Raw genomic sequence first — 21,328 nt, forward strand, 5'->3', positions numbered from 1 at the left:
ATATTTTCTTGACTCATTAGAAAATGAGCTAGTTTCGAAAATAAGTAGACTAACGACAATAGCACGTTTGGTAGCATGGAACGGGATTAACCGGGGGATAGAATCGATAGTGAAAGGAATTGGAGAAGAATAGATAGGGCAAGGAGTAAATAGTTTTCCATAGTTCGGTAGCATGGGACGAAGAATTGGAATAGATACAAGAACACGATCACACTACCTCACTCTCTGCCCTCCTGCAATTTAATCGGTTCAAAGCTGTGGGTTCTACGAGCATGGAAAGATTCAAATCGGGTAGAGCATTCCCCCCTATGAAAGGTGGTGGGGACTGCGAGAAATTTCAGGATCGACCCGGTTTTCATCGGATTTGGGTTCATCGGTCACCGATCTATTGGGAAAGCAGATTGTGGAGGATGGTCGGAGAAGCAACGGCGGCGAAGATGGTGGCTGGCGGCGGGAAAAGCGACTGGGTGAGAAATGCAGTCAGGTAAAAGTTTAATAAATATAAAAAGACAATGGTGTAAATTGACCTGTATATAACCAACTCATCAGCAATGGTGACGGAGGACTAATCCATTCGGAAAAGGCATTCCCCATCCATCCAGAATTGGTGAGGTATCAGGAATAAGCATTCTGACATATTGTGCAACCAAACTACGGAATGGCCTTTTCAGTATGGAATTGGGCCAAAATCTGAAAGCCCATTCAGGGCTAACCAAACGGGCCATAAGCATTTATTTGAATGTTACCCTAATTTCCATATTATAAGATTGTTATTAAATGTATGAATTTGTAATAATTATAAAAAAATAAAAATTAAATACATGAAATAAGGATGTCATAAAAATTTATATTTAGAAAATGTATCATCAATTTTGCGAGAGTATCTATCAGAATCTGTCTAATACAAACGATTAAGACCATTGCAAAATATTTATTCAATCATTCCTAATTGACATGATTTTATTAATCAATATTGTATAAAGCTTTAAATTAATCATTGAAAATCTTTAATTTTGCTAAGAAAGCAATTATGTACTCGAAAAATTAGAATAATTGCTATAAGAAATGACATATAAACGTGTTAAAATGAACGTACACAACGCAAAGGATATAACTATAATAAATTTATATCGAACATATAAATAACTTACAGAAAAAATTATGATCATGTGAAAGGAAAAAAAAATTATGATATAGCACTATGAACTTTAGCTCATAAATATAATATTAAAAGATAAACTTAAATTTATGATGCATATTAATTGGAAAAAGAAAAAATATGTCTAATTACAAAACTTAACATGTGTGACAAATCTAATTAATAATTAACTTAAATATGTGATGCGTATTAATTGAAACAATATGTTTCAAATTATTATTATGATTATTATTATTATTATAATACTCTAATTTAAAAAATTATTGAAAATTTTTATTTTTAAAAATTAAAATTACTAATTGAAAATATTATTATTTTTATAAGAAAATTAATGTTTCAAAATGGAAATTATTAAAATAAAAAATAATATAGACATTTATGAAAACGAATCCGTGCAACGCACGAGACAAAAAGACCTAATATAAAGTATAATTGGTATATCTATTAGGCATTAAATGCTTATAGAAGGATTTATAATAATAATAAAAAAAAGCTTGATTTTTGTTATAAAGCTTGACGTTTTAAAATATTTTAAAGAGAGGTTATATGCATTTTAAATATTTTAAAGGATTGGGCAGCAAGGGGCCGAAAAGGCCACCAAATATTTCTGCGGTAGGTGCCGTGGGAGCGGGGGTCCAAAAGGGGCGTTGCTGAAAGCCGAGGATGTTGAGGGGGCGACTCGCGAGCGACGAGTCCGGGGACGTGAGCGGGATGAACTTGATGGTGGACGGGGGAAATCGCATCACCAAATATTTCCCTAGGAGTGACCTTGATGAAATCTTTTCCATGACGAGTACTCAGGTTGCTTTTGAAGGTCCTGTAATAAAATCGATGGGGGTATAACTGATCAATGACTGTGTGTCAAGGGAAGATTACATTTTCCGGCTTGATATTAGCTCATGCGTGATTTTTATGTGTATATATATACATGTATTATTACTACGGGAAATAAATCATAATCGACTTTTTTTGAATCATTTTGTTTTTTTCGATTACAATAGGAGGCTTATAGTTTAGTACAAGGAAATAAAAATGAAATCTAAATAAAAGGAGCATATGTAGTCTCACATATGAGAATCAAACTTGAAACCTTTAGATTACCAGGCGAGAGTGTTAGCTACTGCACTACACCCATTTCTCTTTGCACCATTTTGTTAAAAAGAGTGTTTGAGCACAGGTAAGAGGGCAAGGTGGTTCTGATAACTGACGGAGCCAACGGTGACTGCGAGGCTGTTAGCTAGACACTGTACATACTGCAAAAGTCATGATCGCTGATATTCAAGATAAGCTTGGCCGGTCTGTTTGTAGCGAGGTAGATGTCCAAAACGCTTGCGGTGGGTAGTGCAATCAAGAATCACAGCAAGCTTGACGTGATGTTCAGCAAACGCCCGAGATCTCGATCGATCTGAGAATCTTGGCCATCGAATCATACTAGAACTACAAGAGAGTTTTTGATGTTACTGGGCGGCGCTTTCTTGGCCGCCAAGCATGCTGCCAAGCATGCATTAGTCCATAGCAAAGGTGGACGCATGATTTATTTAGACTAACGGCGGCTAAGGGCGTAAGTAGGCGGGTCGGACCTTTTCCCTTTTGGGTTGGGTCCTATTTTCTGGGTCGGGTTTTATTAAGTGTGAAACCCGCCCAAGAACCAAATGGAATATATAAAAACCGCCTATCATAAAGTCGGTTTTCGGGTTAACCTCAGAAAAGAAAAACAAAAAGAAAGAAAAAAGAAGAAAATGAGAAACAATATCTACTCTACGTTAAACACTTAGTTTCACGATATTAATCACTCAGTTAACCAAAACATTATCACTCAGAGGAGACTAGAATTGAAATTAGGGTTAGAATTTTTTTTTTTTCATGTAAAATAATAAATATATATAAAATATATATGTATAGTCAGGTTGGTCCCACTCCCGTTGAGTTTCATCCTCGGACCCGAAACCCAAACCAAGAACCGAATATGCAATGGAAAACCGCCCAAACTTACAAACGTTTTTCGGGTTTCAGTTTTTTTGGTTCGGGCAGGGCCGGGTTTTCAGTTTTTGCTTACATCCCTAACGGGGGTGAAGTCCTTGAAGAGACTAATAGGAAGATGTGTTTCCTGAGTTAGGAAGGGGGATAATTATAAGGAATTTCATTACAATTTGAGTAATATTATGTAAATTTCGTTTAAACGTAGTAATTGTAGGGATGCCCCCCTTTGTCCATCCTTGGTGCGTAGGGTTGCCAACTCAGAGGGCCCCCTGCGGCTGCCAAACATATAAGGTTCATAGGGATGAAAGGTTATTCAATCTGTTATATGAGCCTCTGAAGTTGTTCTTCCTCCTCAATTCACCATTAAAAGTTCTTCATTCTGAAAAATCCCCAACTAAGCTCATAGAGATGAAAGGGGATTCCCCATCTCCCATTGCCAAGAGGTAAATTCAATTTTTTTTTTATTATCCCATTTTTATTTATTTTATTTTATTTGGTGAAAGTCTCTAATCATTCTAATTGTACGTGGTTGATTGATTGATTATACATTAATTAATTAATTACCATAGGAAATGAAATGAGTAAAATTATCTTTTGCATGCACACCTTGCTCTGGAATGAGTAAAATTATCTTTTGCATGCACACCTTGCTCTTAATTACAGGTTGGAGGGCAAGGTGGCTCTCATGACCGGTGGATAGGGTGTGTGGGTACCCGAACTCTACCCTATACGCTATCGGTTCCGAGAATTTGGATCCAGACCCTACCCTCCTAAACCTCAGAACCGGACTCTATCCGGAATATGTATTATATATCACAGGTTTCGAATACCCGGTTTGGAATTTATAGTATTTTTTTCCTTAGTTCTGCTCGAAAGAGAAAGCTGAGAACTCTAAGAACATGTCGTTCTGCGACTTTTCGAGCAAAAGGACAAGTAGTCTTCATCCTTGAGGGGCTTCGGAGCATATCAACAAAGAGCAATAACAATTGGGATGGAGAAAGGATTGGTCGTTGGACGCTTGACAAACAATTGGGATGTCGCGGGGCAACTTGGGGGTGATATGAATCAGGGAGAGAGAAGAGATGATTTAATTCCAGGGTTCTTCATTTTTCCTTTTTTATTTTAATTTTACTTAAGATATAATATAATATAAATATAATATATATATATATATAAAATAAAGAGAAAAGAGTGGTTCTCAATTCCATTTCCGGTTTCGATTTTGGATACTCAGTTAGCTAGAACCGGAATCGAAACCGAATTTCACCGATTCTCCAACTCTTCTACCCGGATCCTACCCTTGAAAAGGAGACCTACCGAGTACCTTAGGATAGGTTTCAACCGGTTCCGGTTCTAACCTATATCTGTGCACACCCCTATCGGTGGAGCAAGGGGAATCAGAGAGAGCACCGTGAGGATGTTTGCCAGGCACGGCGCGAAAGTCGTCCTTGCTGATGTCCAAGACGAGCTTGGCCTGTCCGTCTGCAAGGACATAATCAGATCCTACCAGAACCAAGCAAGTTCCTAAGTCCACTGCGATGTCGCCAAGGAGACATGTTCAGAACGCGGTGGATGGTGCAGTCAAGAAGTAGGGCAAGCTCGATGTGATGTTAGCCAATGCAGGGATCGCAGGCCACAACGATACTTGGATCTCGGCCAACGACTACGTGGACTTCAAGAGAATGTTCGATATCAATGTGTATGGCGCATTCCTGGCGGCCAAACATGCTGCTAAAGTCATGATCCCTGCGAACAAAGGAAGCATCCTGTTCACCTCGAGCATTGCTTCCGTAATCCACGGTCTTGTTTCACACACATACTCGGCGTCAAAGCACGCTATTGTTGGACTGACCAAGAATCTAGGGGTCGAGCTGGGGCAATATGGGATCCGAGTTAACTGCATACCTCCTTTCGGCGTGGCCACGTCATTGCTGAGGGAAGGAATGGGCGGCATAGACGTTGAAACGACTGAGGAATTATTCTATGCGGCGGCAAATCTGAAAGAAGCTGTGCTGAAAGGCGAAGATGTAGCTGAGGCAGCTCTCTACCTAGCCAGCGACGAGTCGAAGAAAGTGAGCGGGCTCAACTTGGTGGTGGACGGGGGCTACAGCACCATCAACGTTGCCTTTGAAATGTCTCCGAAGAGATTTCTTCCATGACTGAGTATCTGCGTGCTGCAACTTTTAAAGACAGATCGATGGTGCTTTAGAACCTATGTGATGTGCCGTGCCGATCGAGATCATGATCGTAGATAATCATCTGTCACCACCGTACTCTATTACTATGTTAACATAATATATTGTCCTCACTCCTCAGAAGTGTGTAATAAACTCGACGAGTGTTGAAAGTGCCGATGGAAGATTCAATTTCTCGAAATTATGGGCTTTCGGATAAAATTTCCCTACCATTTTTTGTTGTCTGCGCTGTGAAAGAAAGGTAGACTGCAAGGGACTGGGGATATTAATAATCATATATGGAAGACATTAATCACAGCAGGAGCAAGTAATCTCTGTATATCTAAAGCTACGAGTCTAAACTTGGCTACTTATGGTCGCGAAGGGTCCATGGTCCACATTGGGGTTAGGTTCTACCTCGAGTGTCACTTAATCGAGTGCAGTTAACAGTAAGCTCGAAGTGATGTTCAGCAATGCGGGGATCCCTAGGCAGTTTCGACGCGAGAATCTGGACCCGATTATGAGAACTTCAAGAGAGTTTTTGATGTTAATCTGTATGGCGCATTCCTGGCGGCCAAACACGCTGCTACAGTCATGACCCCGGCGAAAAGAGGGAGCATTCTCTTCACGGCAAGTGTTGCCACCATAAGCTACGGTATGGCATGTCACATGCACACAGCGTCGAAGCACGTATTGTCGGATTGGCCAAGAATCTACGGGTTGAGTTGGGGCAATTCAGGATCAAAGTTGACTGCATAGCTCCTTCCAGCTGGGGTGGCCACGCCATTGGGTCGTACCCGATTGGGTGGCATAGAGGCAGAAAAATTCGAGGAAATAGGTCTCCATGGGGCCGGGCGAATCTGAATGAATGTTCTAAAGGCCGAAAATGTAGCAGAGGCAGCTCTCTACCTCGCTAGTGACGAGTCCAGGTACGTGAGCGGGACGAACTCGGTTGTGGACGCGGGCTACAGCACCGGCCACTAATGTTTCTCTCGGGATGACTTTCAAGAGATTTATTCCATGACGACTATTCGTGTTGCATAATCAATGGCGTTTTAGAGCGTGGATGACTGGTCAGGATCGGACGAATAATCATCACTGTTGAGTTTTATCACTGATATCACATGCATCGTGTTGTTTACTATACCAATTTGTTATTCGGGGGGTGGGATATATGCGATCAATGAAAGATTTGGATCCTACAATTGATGGGGGCTTTCGGCTAAATCCGCTTTGCATCTTCATTAGACTAGATGTAATATAAGTAAGATGGAAGGGGAGGTGCTAAAGGCCGAAGATGTACATAACGCAGGCAGCTCCCGAATTCCTTGCCGGCGACGAGTCCGAGTACGTGTGGGGGATGGACTTTGGTGGCGGACTTGGAGCTACGTCACCACTAACATGTTTCTCTTGGAATGACTTCAAAGAAATTTTTTGCATGATCAGTAGGTATTTAATATGTTTTTTTTTTCGATTACAAAGAAAATTTATGAGACTAGTTCAATAAAAGAAAAATACTAATAGCTAATAAAGGGGTACGAATAGCCCCACTGGGTATCGAAACTGCAACATCTTGGTTATTAGGCGAGAGCGTGCGTCACTGTGTCGCACCCGCTCTTGATTAACACTGTGTCTTTCAAAGTTCAATTAAACTTGGGTGATATAAAGCCTGCATGGCATGCCAAGATAAAAAAAAAATACTTAAGTTTCATTAACAATAATTGAACCTAAGATCTTTTAGTTTCATGTCGAGAGCAAGTGTTGCTGTAGTAAAAAAAAAAGATAATATTCCTATATTCGGTGTATGGAAGATAATGCATAACCATGGCACATTTGGAGCTTCGAGTTCAAACCTCAGTAGTTATGGACTTTATATATGGTGAATAATATATATTCGAAGAGGGATATTGTAAGTATGGATATTAATCTATAACATACACACACATTTACTCTTATTCATTATTTTTTCTATTAAAAAAATGTGCATTTTTTTTAGTGAATAAAAAGGTGCATTATTTTTTGGTTGAAAAGAAAGGTGCAATTTACAGTGATTTTTTATCCTCTTTGAATGGTGAACAATATATGTCATATAGTATAAGGCCAAAAATATTATATACCTCTCTCTTTATTTATATATATATATATATATCTTGATATATGAAAATTTTAACGGACTCCGACTAATTCAGTTCGAGCCGGATTTGTTCACCAAGGGATAAAGCAATCCCAATAAAGAATTTTCTCAATTCACAAAATTCGAACTCGAGACATTACTCGAGAGAAATAAGGGTTGAATCGGTTAGTGTATCGTTTCTCCTTCTTTTCCAATTATGGTTTTCATTTTGTTGGGGTAACCCATCTATATATATAGCAAACAAATTAATATCCATCTGGGAGGATGTGCATTGGAAGGTCCATGTAATTAATGTTCTTGCGAGCAACTTGACGAGTAATCTTCATACACATCTTAGCAATATTTTCGGTGATTAGACAATTTATCATAACATATTGTCTGCATTGGATCGGTCAAATCAAATTGCTGTCTATGTACACCGAAAAAATAATAGTACACCGAAAAAATGGCTGTTTATCGTACAATTGTTTCGTTATTTAAGCCAATCATGAAGTGAGATCCTTCAGTCCAGCTCCTTAATTCACAATTAGCAGCTTTTCGTCTCTTAGGGAAAAAAAAAATTCCAATATATTGTGAAGCCGCTCAGGGATGAATAACGGGGCCTCTCTTTTAGCTCCCACTGCGAAGAGGTATATTCATTATAATTTTTTTTTTTGATACATCGTTCTTTTTTTTTTTAATGATTTTTGAATGACATCCTCTCAGTCTTGACATGTGATTGATTTCCAAACATTAGCATAGGAAATAGAATCAGTCAAACTCTTTTGCTTATTTGTAAATAATATATAAAGAGTGTCTCTTGAGTCGTAGGTTGGAGGGCAAGGTGGCTCTGATAACTGGCGGAGCCAGCGGCATTGGAGAGAGCACGGCGAGGCTGTTTGCTGGGCACGGAGCCAAGGTCGTGATTGCCGATGTCCAAGATGAACTCGGCATATCAGTTTGCAGGGATATAACCGAATTCACCGACCAGAATCAGGCAGTTTGTTATGTTCATTGCGACGTCACCAACGAAGTAGATGTCCAGAATGCGGTGGACACTGCAGTCAAGAACTACGGTAAGCTCGATGTGATGTTCAGCAATGCGGGGATCTCGGGCAATCACGATCTTAGAATCTCGGCAATCGATTATGAGATGTTTAAGAAAGTTTTTGATGTTAATGTGTATGGAGCATTCCTGGCGGCCAAACATGCTGCTAGGGTCATGATGCCGGCGAATCGAGGAAGCATTCTGTTCTCGTCGAGCGTTGTTTCTGTAACCTATGGTGCTGCTTCCCACACGTACTTGGCATCGAAACATGCTGTTGTCGGATTGACCAAGAATCTCGGGGTTGAGTTGGGGCAATATGGGATCAGAGTCAATTGCATATCTCCTTTCGCCGTGGCCACGCCAATGCTAAAAGATGCAATGGGCGGCGTAGATGCGGAGAAGGTCGAGGAAATATTCCTCGCGGCAGCAAACCTGAAAGGGCCGGTGCTGAAAGCCGATGACATAGCCGAAGCTGCTCTCTACCTTGCGAGTGATGAGTCCAAGTACGTGAGCGGGATGAACTTGGTGGTGGACGGGGGCTACAGCACCACCAACGTTGCCCTTAAAATCACTACGAAGGAATTATTTCCATGAGAAGTGCTCATGTTAGTCTGTGATCTACGAGAGGAAAAAATGATAATCACTGTCATATCATATCAATTATTAACTAAATGTATCGCGTTCGTTAGAACATGCACTACCAGAAATAATTGTGTGATTTTAAGGTTGTCTAAAGTGTTACCCTATGTATGGTATAGAAGAGAAATAGAAACAAGAGGAGAGGGGGACGTTGAAATAAAGAGAGACTTTACTGATATATTCTTCTTTTTCTCATCTTTATATAATTCATCATATTACATATTTATATATCTCAAGAGAAGATTCTAGTTACTTCATTAATGACATCTCCCATTTAATTCATCACTATCCAATGACCCTAGAAACTTTCACTAGTCAAAGCACTCATCGTTTTCCGATGACACTAGAAACTTCTTCCATTCAAAGCATTATCAAGTTTACATGCCAACATAAAGTTGGTTGGAAAACTCGATTTTCCAAAAAACTTCTGACATATTTTCGAAGTGTAATAAGCTATGGAGATTACATAGATAATGTTATATCGATGTGATGTATTTATCCGTGCAGCGTGTCAATAAGGACTGTGTTTGATTTGAGTACACACAACTGAACTTCTATAATTCTTCTGACTTAAATTTTGTTAAATTTTATTTGCAGTGGAATAGATATACATTGATTACAATAATATATTAAGCAGAAAGAATCATAGGGGAAAATGTTTTAAATCTATCTATGCATTCACCCAAAAAAAATGTATGCGTAACACCTACAATATTATAAACATGTTAAAATACCTACGCCCCATCCCAAACTTCAACGTCGCAATATTGGACGATTCATATATCTAATATTATTCTAGATCAGCAATTTGATTCGAAATCTTCATGTAATATCAGTAATTTCTTTTAATAAATATATTTTTTCAGTTACATTTATTAATAATATATTTAGATTATTATATTGGCTGATGTTATTCAAAATTCCTCTCTGTTTTTTTTTAAATCTTTTCCTTACCACTTGAAACCTGGAAATTGGCTCAATATAGCTCCCCACTAATTCAGGTTCAAGACGACCTGGCCCTTAATTGAAGGGGTAATCTTTCCTAATCATGAATTTTCTCTAATTCTCCATTCACAATACTCGAAATGGAAATTTTACTTGAGGAGAAAAGTACCAAACCACATGAATCGCTTTAGGTTGAAATGAAGTCTTTTTTGGTGAATAAAGTCTTTCCCCTTATCATTTAACTAGTTTTTTTTCCCGTGGTTGTACGAGTTCATTTTAATATATCTTTTATATTCTTTTTTATATTATAAATATTCTCATCTTGAAAGACAAATTTTTATTAGGATCAATAATATTTTTAATTATTATTAATTGAAGTTTCATACAATAATTTTTCGCAATTTTTTGCTAAAATTTAGAGTATGTTTTTTTAGGTGTGAACCATGATATTTGGAAGCCCAATTGGACCTCGACTAATCCAATCCAACCGGGTCGACCCACTAAGGGGTAAAACTCTTCCGGTATGAATTTTCTGCATTCACAAGGATTTGAACCCGAGACCTTACTTAAGCAGAACAAGCACATAACTGCTTGAACAAATCTACGTTGGTAAATTTTAGAGTATGCTAAATAGTTCAATAATAATTTTGTAACTAAATTAATATGTATAATCCATTAATTCATATTAATTACATAAAATTTAATTTAGAAATTATAATGCAAATTTATATTTATATCTACCAACTTTGTTTTGAAAATAATTTTTATGCCATCCATATCTTCTTCTTCTTCTTTTTAATATGAGATGCAACCTTCTCATTAACGAAAAAACTGTACAAGTTACACTTATCCAAGAACAACTATCCGCAATAAATTTACATCAAATCTCAAAACTCAAAAATTTTAGCACTTCAGCTTGTCCTCTAGATTGGGAGTGGAGCATACTCGAAGCTTCACAAGGCTCATAATCTACTGAAATGAAGACGAAACGGAGCTGATCCTCTTATGGAAGACTCGATAATTCCTTTCCTTCCATAATTGATAGACATGACGAGTCCGAGACAAACGGAGAATAATAGAATCCAACTCCCTGCCCTTAAGAAGGTAAACCCAAGACAACTCTGACTCCCACTTCTGAACACCTTTATACAACTCCAAACCTATTAAGAAGACTCTTCCACAAAGCTCGACAACGCTCAGCAACGCGGGGATCCTTGGCAATTTCAACCCCGATAATCTCGACTCATTGATTGTATGAGAACTTCAAGAGAGTTTTCGATGTTAATGTGTACGGCGCATTCCTGGTGGCCAAACATGCTGCTAGAGTCATGACCCCGGCGAAAAGAGGGAGCATTCTCTTCACGGCAAGTGTTGCTTCCATAAGCTACGGTATGGCATGTCACATGCACACAGCGTCGAAGCACGCTATTGTCGGATTGCCCAAGAATCTAGGGGTTGAGTTGGGGCAATTCGGGATCAATGTTAAGTTGTTAACTGCATAGCTCCTTCCAGCTGGGGTGGCCACACCATTGGGTCGGGTAGGATTGGGTGGCATAGAGGCAGAAAAATTCGAGGAAATAGGTCTCCATGTGGCCGGAAGAATCTGAATGAATGTTCTAAAGGCCGAAATGTAGCAGAGGCGGCTCTCTACCTCGCTAGCGACGAGTCCAAATACGTGAGCAGGACGAACTTGGTTGTGGACGCGGGCTACAGCACCGGCCACTAATGTTTCTCTCGGGATGACTTTCAAGAGGTTTATTCCATGACGACTATTCGTGTTGCATAATCAATGGCATTTTAGAGTATGGATGACTGGTCAGGATCGGACGAATAATCATCACTGTTGAGTTTTATCACTGATATCACATGCATTGTGTTGTTTACTATACCAATTTGTTATTTCGGGGGGTGGAATATGTGCGATCAATGACACATTTGGATCCTACAGTTGATGGGGGCTTTCGGCTAAATCCACTTTGCATCTTCATTAGACTAGATGTAACATAAGTGAGATGGAAGGGGAGGTGCTGAAGGCCGAAGATGTACATAACGCAGGCAGCTCCCGAATTCCTTGAGGCGAAGAGTCCGAGTACGTGTGGGGGATGGACTTTGGTGGCGGACTCGGAGCTACGTCACCACTAACATGTTTCTCTTGGAATGACTTCAAAGAAATTTTTTGCTTGATCAGTACGTATTTAATTTTTTTTTTTCGATTACAAAGAAAGTCTACGAGACTAGTTCAATGAAAGAAAAATACTAATAGCTGATAAAGGGGCACGGATAGCCCCACTGAATATCAAACCTACAACATCTTGGTTATTAGGCGAGAGCGTGCGCCACTGCGCCGCACCCGCTTTTGATTAACACTGTGTCTTTCAAAGATCAATTACGTTTTAAAACTTGGATGATATAAAGCCTGCATGGCATGCCAAGATGAAAAGAAAATGCAGAAGTTTCATTAACTATAATTGAACCCGAGATCTTTTAGTATAATAGTACATGTTCTTGCTAAGTAGGTCCATGAATTTTCCAACAAAGGGTATCAGTGTCCAAGATAATGGTCTTCGGGAACCCACACACCACGCCAAGCCCAGGTTCGAGTGTGGCAATATGCTCGTGATAAGACGAGCACTCGTAGTCCAGTGCAGAGCCTCGAATGGACCCCTTACCTGAGTGTGGTAGTTGGCCCGTAGTCCAATCGTTCCATTGTAGCCCAGTGAGCTACCTCGTGGGAGGGTGAGTAGTTAAGGGCATGTGGCACGCATAAGATTACACGTCCAATAACCTATTGGATTAAGCTTTTGGGTTGTTGACTGCCCAAGTCCAAGTAGGCCTATGGATTTTTCAACAACACGACACCGTTAAGTCTATATCAATCGTTACAGTTAAAATAGACATGTTAAATGACAGTGTGCTGGACGCATAACTAAATCGATAAATTGTACTTTTCTGTGCAATTTTAAAAATATCGTGTTAGAATTAAAAAAAAATAGCAAAGGTCCTGCTTTTTTTTTAAGAAATTAATCCTAAATATATATATAACTTGATGATGCAGTCGACAGGTCTAACTATATCGTTTGATATATTATGTGCAATATAGCACGGGAAATGGAATCTGTCAAAGAGTGTGTGTTGGGAGTACACAAATTGCGAGGCAATTGGAGGCCAGAGGCATCGGGGAGCTCACCACACCGCTCCATAGGCACGGCATATGAAAGTCGATCGTGATCGCCTGAAACTCAAGCTACGACTCTAATTAGACATTGGTACTTAATTATGGTCGTGATCGTGAAAAATTAAGCAGTAGATATTAATTCGATGATCCTGTCACCTGATCTATCTTGGGCTATTCCTCTCACAGCTACGTGGCCTCGAAGCACGCCATTGCAAGAACTTAGGCATCAGTCGAGATGGGTCGACGAACGTTAGATTGGACTTAACAGAATATATGTATCTCTCCTTTTGCATTGCAATTCTGAAGCTGAAGCGAACTGTGAAGAAGACATAGAGAACTTCGATAAAATTAAGTCAAGAAAATGGTTTTGTTTGGAACTCATAATTAATTAATCAACACGCCAAACATCGAGAAGGGCACGAGCCAATTTTTAAATACATGTGGGAAACGCATTGGACGATTTCTCATCATACGTAATATATATATATATATATATATAATTTATTCGAAATCTTCATATAATATGCAATAATGATTTCTTCTTTACAATATTATATTAAGTATTACCTCAGATCAGTTAGATTACTAATTACTACATTCAATATTTTTTCAAATTAGTTCTTATATTTAGGCCGATGAAGTGATCGTCCTTAAGCCGTATTGGCCATAAATTTGATAATAATTGTCCCTGCGATATCCCGAATCAAGCTCAGAGAAATGAAAGGGGCTTCTCTGTTAGTTCCCATTGCCAAGAGGTAATTTTACTCTTTTCTACATGATTGATTATACCCATAGTTACCATAGGAAATGGAATCAATCATTTATTTTGCACCGTGTATTGAAAAGAGTATGCATGTGTTCGAGTACAGGTTGGAGGGCAAGGTGGCTCTGATAACTGGTGGAGGCAGCGGCATCGGAGAGAGCACTGCGAGGCTGTTCGCTAGGCACGGCGCCAAGGTCATGATCGCCGATGTTCAGGATCAGCTCGGGCAGTCTATATGCGAGGATATCAAATCCGACCAGAACCATACAGTTTCCTACATCCACTGCGACGTTACTAGTGAGGCAGATGTTAAGAACGCGGTGGACAGCGCAGTGAAGAATTACGGTAAGCTCGATGTGATGTTCAGCAACGCAGGGATCCTTGGCAGTTCCGACCCAAGAATCTCGACCTTTGATTATGACAACTTCAAGAGAGTTTTTGATGTTAATGTGTATGGCTCATTCCTGGCGGCCAAACATGCTGCTAGAGTCATGACCCCGGCCAGAAGAGGAAGCATTTTGTTCACAGCAAGCGCTGTTTCCGTAAGCTATGGTATGGCTTGTCACGTGTATACGGCATCGAAGAACGCTATCGTCGGATTGGCCAAGAATCTAGGGGTCGAGTTGGGGCAATACGGGATCAGAATTAATTGTATATCTCCCTTCGGCGTGGCCACACCATTGGCTAGGGAAGGATTGCAAGGCTTAGACGTGGAAAAGTTCGAGGAAATGATCTCTGCATCAGCAAACCTGATAGGGCCGGTGCTAAAGGCCGATGATATAGCGGAGGCAGCTCTGTATCTCGCGAGCGACGAGTCCAAGTACGTGAGCGGGATGAACTTGGTGGTGGACGGGGGCTACAGCACCACTAATGTTTCTTTAAAAATGACGATGAAGAGATTTCTTCCATGACAAGTAATCGTGTCGCATTCGAAAATCTAAGATGATGTTTTAGAACGTGGATTAATAATCATCACTGCTGTATTTTCATCGCTTATATATTTCACATGTATTTTGTTGTTAATTAAACCAATTACTCTCAGATGGTGTAATAAAAACGCTACGATCAGCTGGATATGTTGATGGAAGTTCATATGTGAGCGGGGACGACTTTGATGATGAGCAATAATTGGAAAATACACATTATCGAATAATGTATATCAATCACGTCTCAACAAATCTCACATCATAATTATTGATTTACATACATTTTTCTTAAGTCAAAATCACACGATGTCACATAAATGTGGATATTCACAGTTACAAGTGAAGAGTCACTTTCATATTAGAAAATTGAAAAGAATACCTAAATTTATTAAAATTAAGTACCGCAATCAATCAGTTCAAATTTTTGAATTAAATATGAACCCAATCGTTTATAGGATCAATGAAAATTTCGCATAAAGTAGATCAACTTGATTAAGAATCTTCATATAATTTATTTATACAGTGCAATTACAATGGAAGAATAAAGTAGTCGGTATAACTTTTCATCTTATATCCAATACAAAATAAATACTCAAATTAAGAGTTATTAGACTAAGAAAAAGCTAAAAGGATTTGATAGTAATTTTACTATTATTTTTCCCAGCGACCCATTCCATTTTTATCACTTTCCCACTATTCTCTCTCAGTCTCTCTCACCTTCGTATCTCCTCTCTCCATTTTCTCTCTCTTTCTTTCTTTCCTTTTTTTTTTTAACTGAATCAGTTTTCTCTCGATGACCAAAATAAAAAATTTCCGTGTTCTCTCTCTCATTTTTCTTTGTTTCTAACTTCTTGAATTATTATAACAATTACTTTAGCTATGAATTAAAAATTCCTTTTCAATTTCTCTAGAAAAATTCTTTTTTATTTTGAAAAATGGTACAAATTGATTTTACTTTAACTAGAGATTTTAAAATAAAATGCCTTGCATAATAAATCAATGTTTAAAATATGATTAGAATGAAAAAAAAATACTCGTATAAACCCCGCGATTGGCGGACACGAAACACCGGTACGCCCTACAGACCTTATATAATATAAGATACTCTGAAATTTGTTAAATTTTATTTGCAGAGGAGAAAAAAAAATATATGTAAAGATTATAATAATCTATTCAATTATAGGGAAAAATGTCAATTATCTATGTATGCGTTCACAAAAGAAAAAAAAAACTATGTAACGTATGCTTAACACCTACTATACTTAACATCATTAAAATACCTATCAATCAAATTTCAACGTCGCAATATTAATTTGACGTACCATTCATATATTTAATATATTATGGATCAGCAATTTGATCCGAAATCTAAATGTAATATTAACAATTTCTATTTAGTAATATACATATTCTTTTAGTTACATTTATTTATGATAATATACTTCGATTTGTATATATGTTATTCAAATTTCTGTCCATTTATTTATTTCAGGTTCGAGGCGGCTTGTCAATTCGTTCACAGATAATATCACTAATTTCATATGCTCTTAATTAATGGATATCGGCGATCATGCCAGGAGCCATATGTCGTGCCGTGCCTTGTGCTCTTTCCAACAGAGCCACTTTGACCTCCAGCCAGTGCTAGATCCAACACACACTTATATATTTTCAGCCAGTCCATTTGATCAAAGAGCTCATATTAAATGAGACTGAGACTAGTGCAATATGCAAGCAAATATCCAAATGAGGAAAGAAATGCATTAACTGGATGATTCATACATTTTGACATTCTCGTAGAGCGACTCAAACGGGAACCTTCCTATAATAAAAGATCCTCGTAATGCCAACCTTAGATTAATTAATCTAGTTAAGATTTTAGAAGAATGTCATGAATGCTTATGGTAGACTAAATTTGGGGAAAAAATCAATAAGGATCGGCTCAAAGGGTTCGACACTTATTTTCTCTAAATAAAGTTTTGAGTTTACTAACAAAGTGTTGGTTGAGTTGTAAGCAGCTCCAACCCTCGTAAGAGAACACTAGTTCAAACCCCGAAAATCGCACTTATTGGGATCGAAAATAACCTTTAATACTCAATCCTTGGAATTGTAAGGACAATGTCTCTCACAATTTAGAACTAACGTGGGTTAGTTTGGGCGGTTTTGTGCTTATTCCTCTTAAGCAAAGTCTTAGACTCAAGTCTTAGATGGAGAAAATTCACGCTGTGAGAATTTTATTTTTTAGTGCGCCGATTTGACTCGAGTTGGATTAATTGGAACCGATGAGCTTTTGAATATCAGTATACATACAAAAAAAAGTCTCAAACTCGAGTCCTATGGATGAAAAAAACTTTAATTGATTGAAAAAAATTTATTACTTAATAGACTGATTCATCTCGAAATGAATTAAATTGAAGCCGGTTCAACTTCTGTATACCAATATATATATATGTGTGTGCTTGTGTGCGTGTGTATATGTATTCGACAAAGAGGTTGTTGGGGATTGTCTCCTTTGGCTTTGGCTTTTAGCCTTTGGACTAACATCTGAGGGGCCGTAGACCAATCTTGGTCAACATGTAAGAGTAAATATTTGGTGGCTATTACTCACCCATTTAGTTATGTAATAATGTCTGAAAGTGAAGAATTAATTTCATAACGGGCTCATAAATTCTCACTTACAAGTATTTTTATTGATTGTTACTTATTTACAGTGAATGAGTAGTACTTATTGAATATTTGATCAAAATGTAAACTAATTTTCGTCCATTTGTCGGCTCTGATCTGGAAATATAGTTCGAGTGATGAGCTAGCTCGACTGATTTTTTTTTTGACCTATTATTATTATTATTATTAATTTTCGGCTGAACAGCTCGGCTGGTACGTTATAAGGCAGATTATTTGATCAGAAAACAAAAAATAAGTGAGACTAACACACAATGTACAAGCAAATATCCAAGAGAGGAAAGAAATGGATTATTATTTGGACGACTCGTACAACTTCATTGGTAATCATCTTAGATCAGTCAAATACTAGATGTTGTTTACGAAATTAAATTTAACTTACTTTAATTTTACTTTTCTCTCAATTAAACAATACAATCATTACTTTTTTATATTTTTTTTCAAATTCTCTGATACTTTTTCTTGTATATTATTACAAATAATTTTTTATAATAAATTCTCTCAACTATTTAATATTTTTTCCTCAATTCAAATGGGGAACGTAGCAAGATGGGGGAAAAAGAAGATCTCACGTATAAATGTTTGGACTTATAATTAATTTCATGAGTTTCATATACAACTAGTATTAATTATACCTCTTGGCAATGGGTGATAGTGAAGAAGCTCCTTCCATCTTCCGTTAGCTGATGACTAATTAGGGCTTTCAGATCATAGAGATCTAAATGGTTGTTTGTATTCATAAGAACAATGGTGCCAAGTGGAGAGGAGAAATTTCCATACATCAGGCAAAAGCCTGAAGAGTGTACAGACTTACGAGAAGCCCCATGATGAAAAATGTTACCTCTTTCAGTTAAGCTGAGCAATCACAGAGGCGCTGCAGAAGCGGGAAGATGCGGATCAAACTTTGAGAACTAAAACCTATAACACTCACCTCAAAGCAACAGAAAGGGATGAGATTGTCCCGCCCACACGCATCTGAAATCTTGCAAAGGCAACAACAACATTGCAAGCAAGGCCGGCTTCGATGGCCGGTGATTAGTTGGGAAAAATCAATCTCTATTTGGAAGTTGGCTCAAATGGTCTCGGCTCTACCTTAAAAAGATAAAACCATACCAGCTGTGGATTTTTTTCGATACTCTATTCATAAGACTTGAACTTAAAATCTTACTCGAGAGAAAGACATTCAAATTACCCGCCCCTGCCAATACATATGGCAGAGGTCCAATTAAGCTTGAATTGAAGTCTAATTTCGGTGAATTAACTAATTCCCTTTGACCTCACGCACTACTGGGATTCATGTCAGGAGCGCGATCGATGCTGCCATGGGTTGGCACGGCAAGCTCGACTGAAATAATCTTTCAGGATCAATGTAAATATATAATATATTTAATTATTTATCCAGACGGCAGTTTTCACAAATGATTATCATTCTTTGTACTTGTATATACAAGTCCAATCTATATGTTGTATCACTGTAGAAACAATGACAAGAGGGGAAAAAAAGAGAGTAGAGTAGTGATGTACGTCACGCTCAGTAATTAAGATATCACAAATTCGATGCTAGTGGTGAGATTATCCGAATTCCTTTATAAAATATTAAGATTTATATTTCGCTATACTAATTCTATCAATATCTTTTGTACATTAAAAAAAAAAAACGGAGAAGAGGGGTTGGTTAGTCAAAGTTCCTTATATATATAGTTGATCCATGCATGATACAGGAGAAACAGTTTTAAATTATTGGAGGTATAAATATATAATATCTTTTCTTTTTTTTTTAGGAATTGTATAAGGGGCTCATGGGCACAATCTATCTATATATAATATATAATTGTAAAACGAGTTGAAGAATTAACGTCGTCGATCCAATTTTGAAACTCTCATATCTTCATTGTCCAACCCTTCACATACCCCATAATATTAATTAAGTACTTTCATTTATTATACAATTAATATTTATTAACCCACTACATTAATTAAACCCCACATTAATTGAACTATGAAAATTTTTAAAAAGAAAAAATAACATAACATTAACTAATTCATAATATTAATTTATTCCATACACAATTGATTTTACTCATTTGATTTTCTTAGTTGTGAATTTCTTCATTGCCACCAGACCAGCTGGGATTTTTGAGAAAAAAAAAAATGTGCCTGTGGCTGACTTCTGAAAAAATTTAAGTTGATATGGTTACATGCTTTCCTAATTTTGTTAATTGTGGACTTCTCTATTATTGGTATACGTTTAGGGACTTTGTTATTGCTATTTAGTTTTTGTTTTACGAGTTTAAGATGCTTTAATGCGATTTAGTATTGACCTTAATAGTCTCATTGAGTTGAAAATACTAATTTATATACATAGTATATTTGTTATTGAAGAAATTGTTATATACACATTATTAATTAAGGCATAGTTGTATCATTATATGTTTATGTACTGACTTCATTTAAAAATTATATTTATAGTTTAGTCAATTTGTGAAATATTAACAATATACTCAATAAAATGTAAAAGAATGATAGGCTTGGACAACCTACCAAGTAGAGCAACCGGTGGAATGAAATTCCATATTCCGCACAAGTTGCACGTGATCATTTCCAATAGTAATTAACATTTTGTCATCTTAATAATTCTAGCCCACGCATATACAAATGTCTTTTGTCTAGTGTATGATTATCTGCCAAGAAAAAATAATTAATTAATTAGGTAATTAATTAATGAGGTTATGGCTTTCCTTCTTCCTAACTACCATTCTACAAATGCCTAGTTCAATGAGATTTAATGCTTATTAGGATTAAGATATTAAGCAGAAACAATAATATGGAAATTAAAAAAAAAATTGGATGTGTGCCGCCTAATATTCGAAACAATGACCTTAATATAAATTCAAGCCAAGTTCATATCAATTTATTAAAGAATAAAACTATTCAAATCATAAATTTTATCCTTTTGTGACATTTTTCCTTAATTTTTAGCCACTCCTTCCACTTGAAAAACCACCAAAACCAACACATATGGATTAAAAAAAATTATGTATGCATAACAGGCTACATTATCAAAATACCCACAATCCAGACATCAACATCATACGGTTGGACTATTCATATATATATATATAATATTAATCTGATATCAGCAAAACTTATCGGAAATCTTCATATAATGGTAATAATTTCTCTTTATTAAATTATATATATTTCAATTAACATAATAATTACTGCTTTCCTACGAATATTGTCGGAGAGCGGAAGAGCACCTAGTCCGACTCTTATGTATTAAATGCCCACACTTTCTCATGTAATTACAAAAAGTGCCATACAAGAGTGCTCGGCACTTCAAATTCGGATTATTAGCAATTTAATTCCATTTATTAATTGTTCTTCATCAACCATTGTCAGATCAGCAGACCATTTCGAGAGCAATCATTTCTGACATGAAAGGGGCTTTATCACCATCAGCACCGCACCCCATTGCCGAGAGGTGATTTATAAATTTTATTTTATTGATTTTAATTATTGTTTTAATCTAAAATAAAATCAATCAGTCGATCACCTTGTGATTAAGGAAGTATGTTGGAGTACAGGCTGGTTAACTGGCTGGAGCTAAGGCGGCTTTGATAACCAGTAAAGCGGGCGGCATCAGGGAGAGTACGTACCACAAGTCTGTTTGCCGGGCATGGCGCGAAGGTCGTGATCAGTGATATCCAGATCGAACAGCTGCTCA

General features: G+C 37.4%; 2 protein-coding genes and 1 pseudogene across 2 annotated transcripts; all 3 read left to right on the top strand.

The window, feature by feature from the left end:
• The first annotated feature begins 3,366 nt into the window (after nt 1–3,366).
• LOC116203151 lies at nt 3,367–5,298 on the top strand (annotated as a pseudogene).
• A 2,653-nt stretch (nt 5,299–7,951) lies between these two features.
• LOC116202826 (secoisolariciresinol dehydrogenase-like) lies at nt 7,952–9,293 on the top strand. Its single transcript, XM_031534448.1, has 2 exons — nt 7,952–8,076; nt 8,258–9,293. Exons 1-2 carry the CDS (start codon nt 8,036–8,038, stop codon nt 9,066–9,068), a joined length of 852 nt encoding a protein of 283 aa, XP_031390308.1. The 5' UTR covers nt 7,952–8,035; the 3' UTR covers nt 9,069–9,293.
• Nucleotides 9,294–13,859: 4,566 nt separating this feature from the next.
• Nucleotides 13,860–15,083, top strand: LOC116205433 (secoisolariciresinol dehydrogenase-like). The gene is made up of 2 exons (XM_031538045.1): nt 13,860–13,988; nt 14,103–15,083. The coding sequence occupies exons 1-2, from the start codon at nt 13,951–13,953 to the stop codon at nt 14,905–14,907; spliced, it is 843 nt and encodes a 280-aa protein (XP_031393905.1). The 5' UTR covers nt 13,860–13,950; the 3' UTR covers nt 14,908–15,083.
• The last annotated feature ends 6,245 nt before the right edge of the window (nt 15,084–21,328 follow it).

The sequence above is a fragment of the Punica granatum genome, chromosome 4 (genome assembly GCF_007655135.1).
Source record: "Punica granatum isolate Tunisia-2019 chromosome 4, ASM765513v2, whole genome shotgun sequence".
In the NCBI taxonomy this organism is placed as follows: Eukaryota; Viridiplantae; Streptophyta; class Magnoliopsida; order Myrtales; family Lythraceae; genus Punica; species Punica granatum.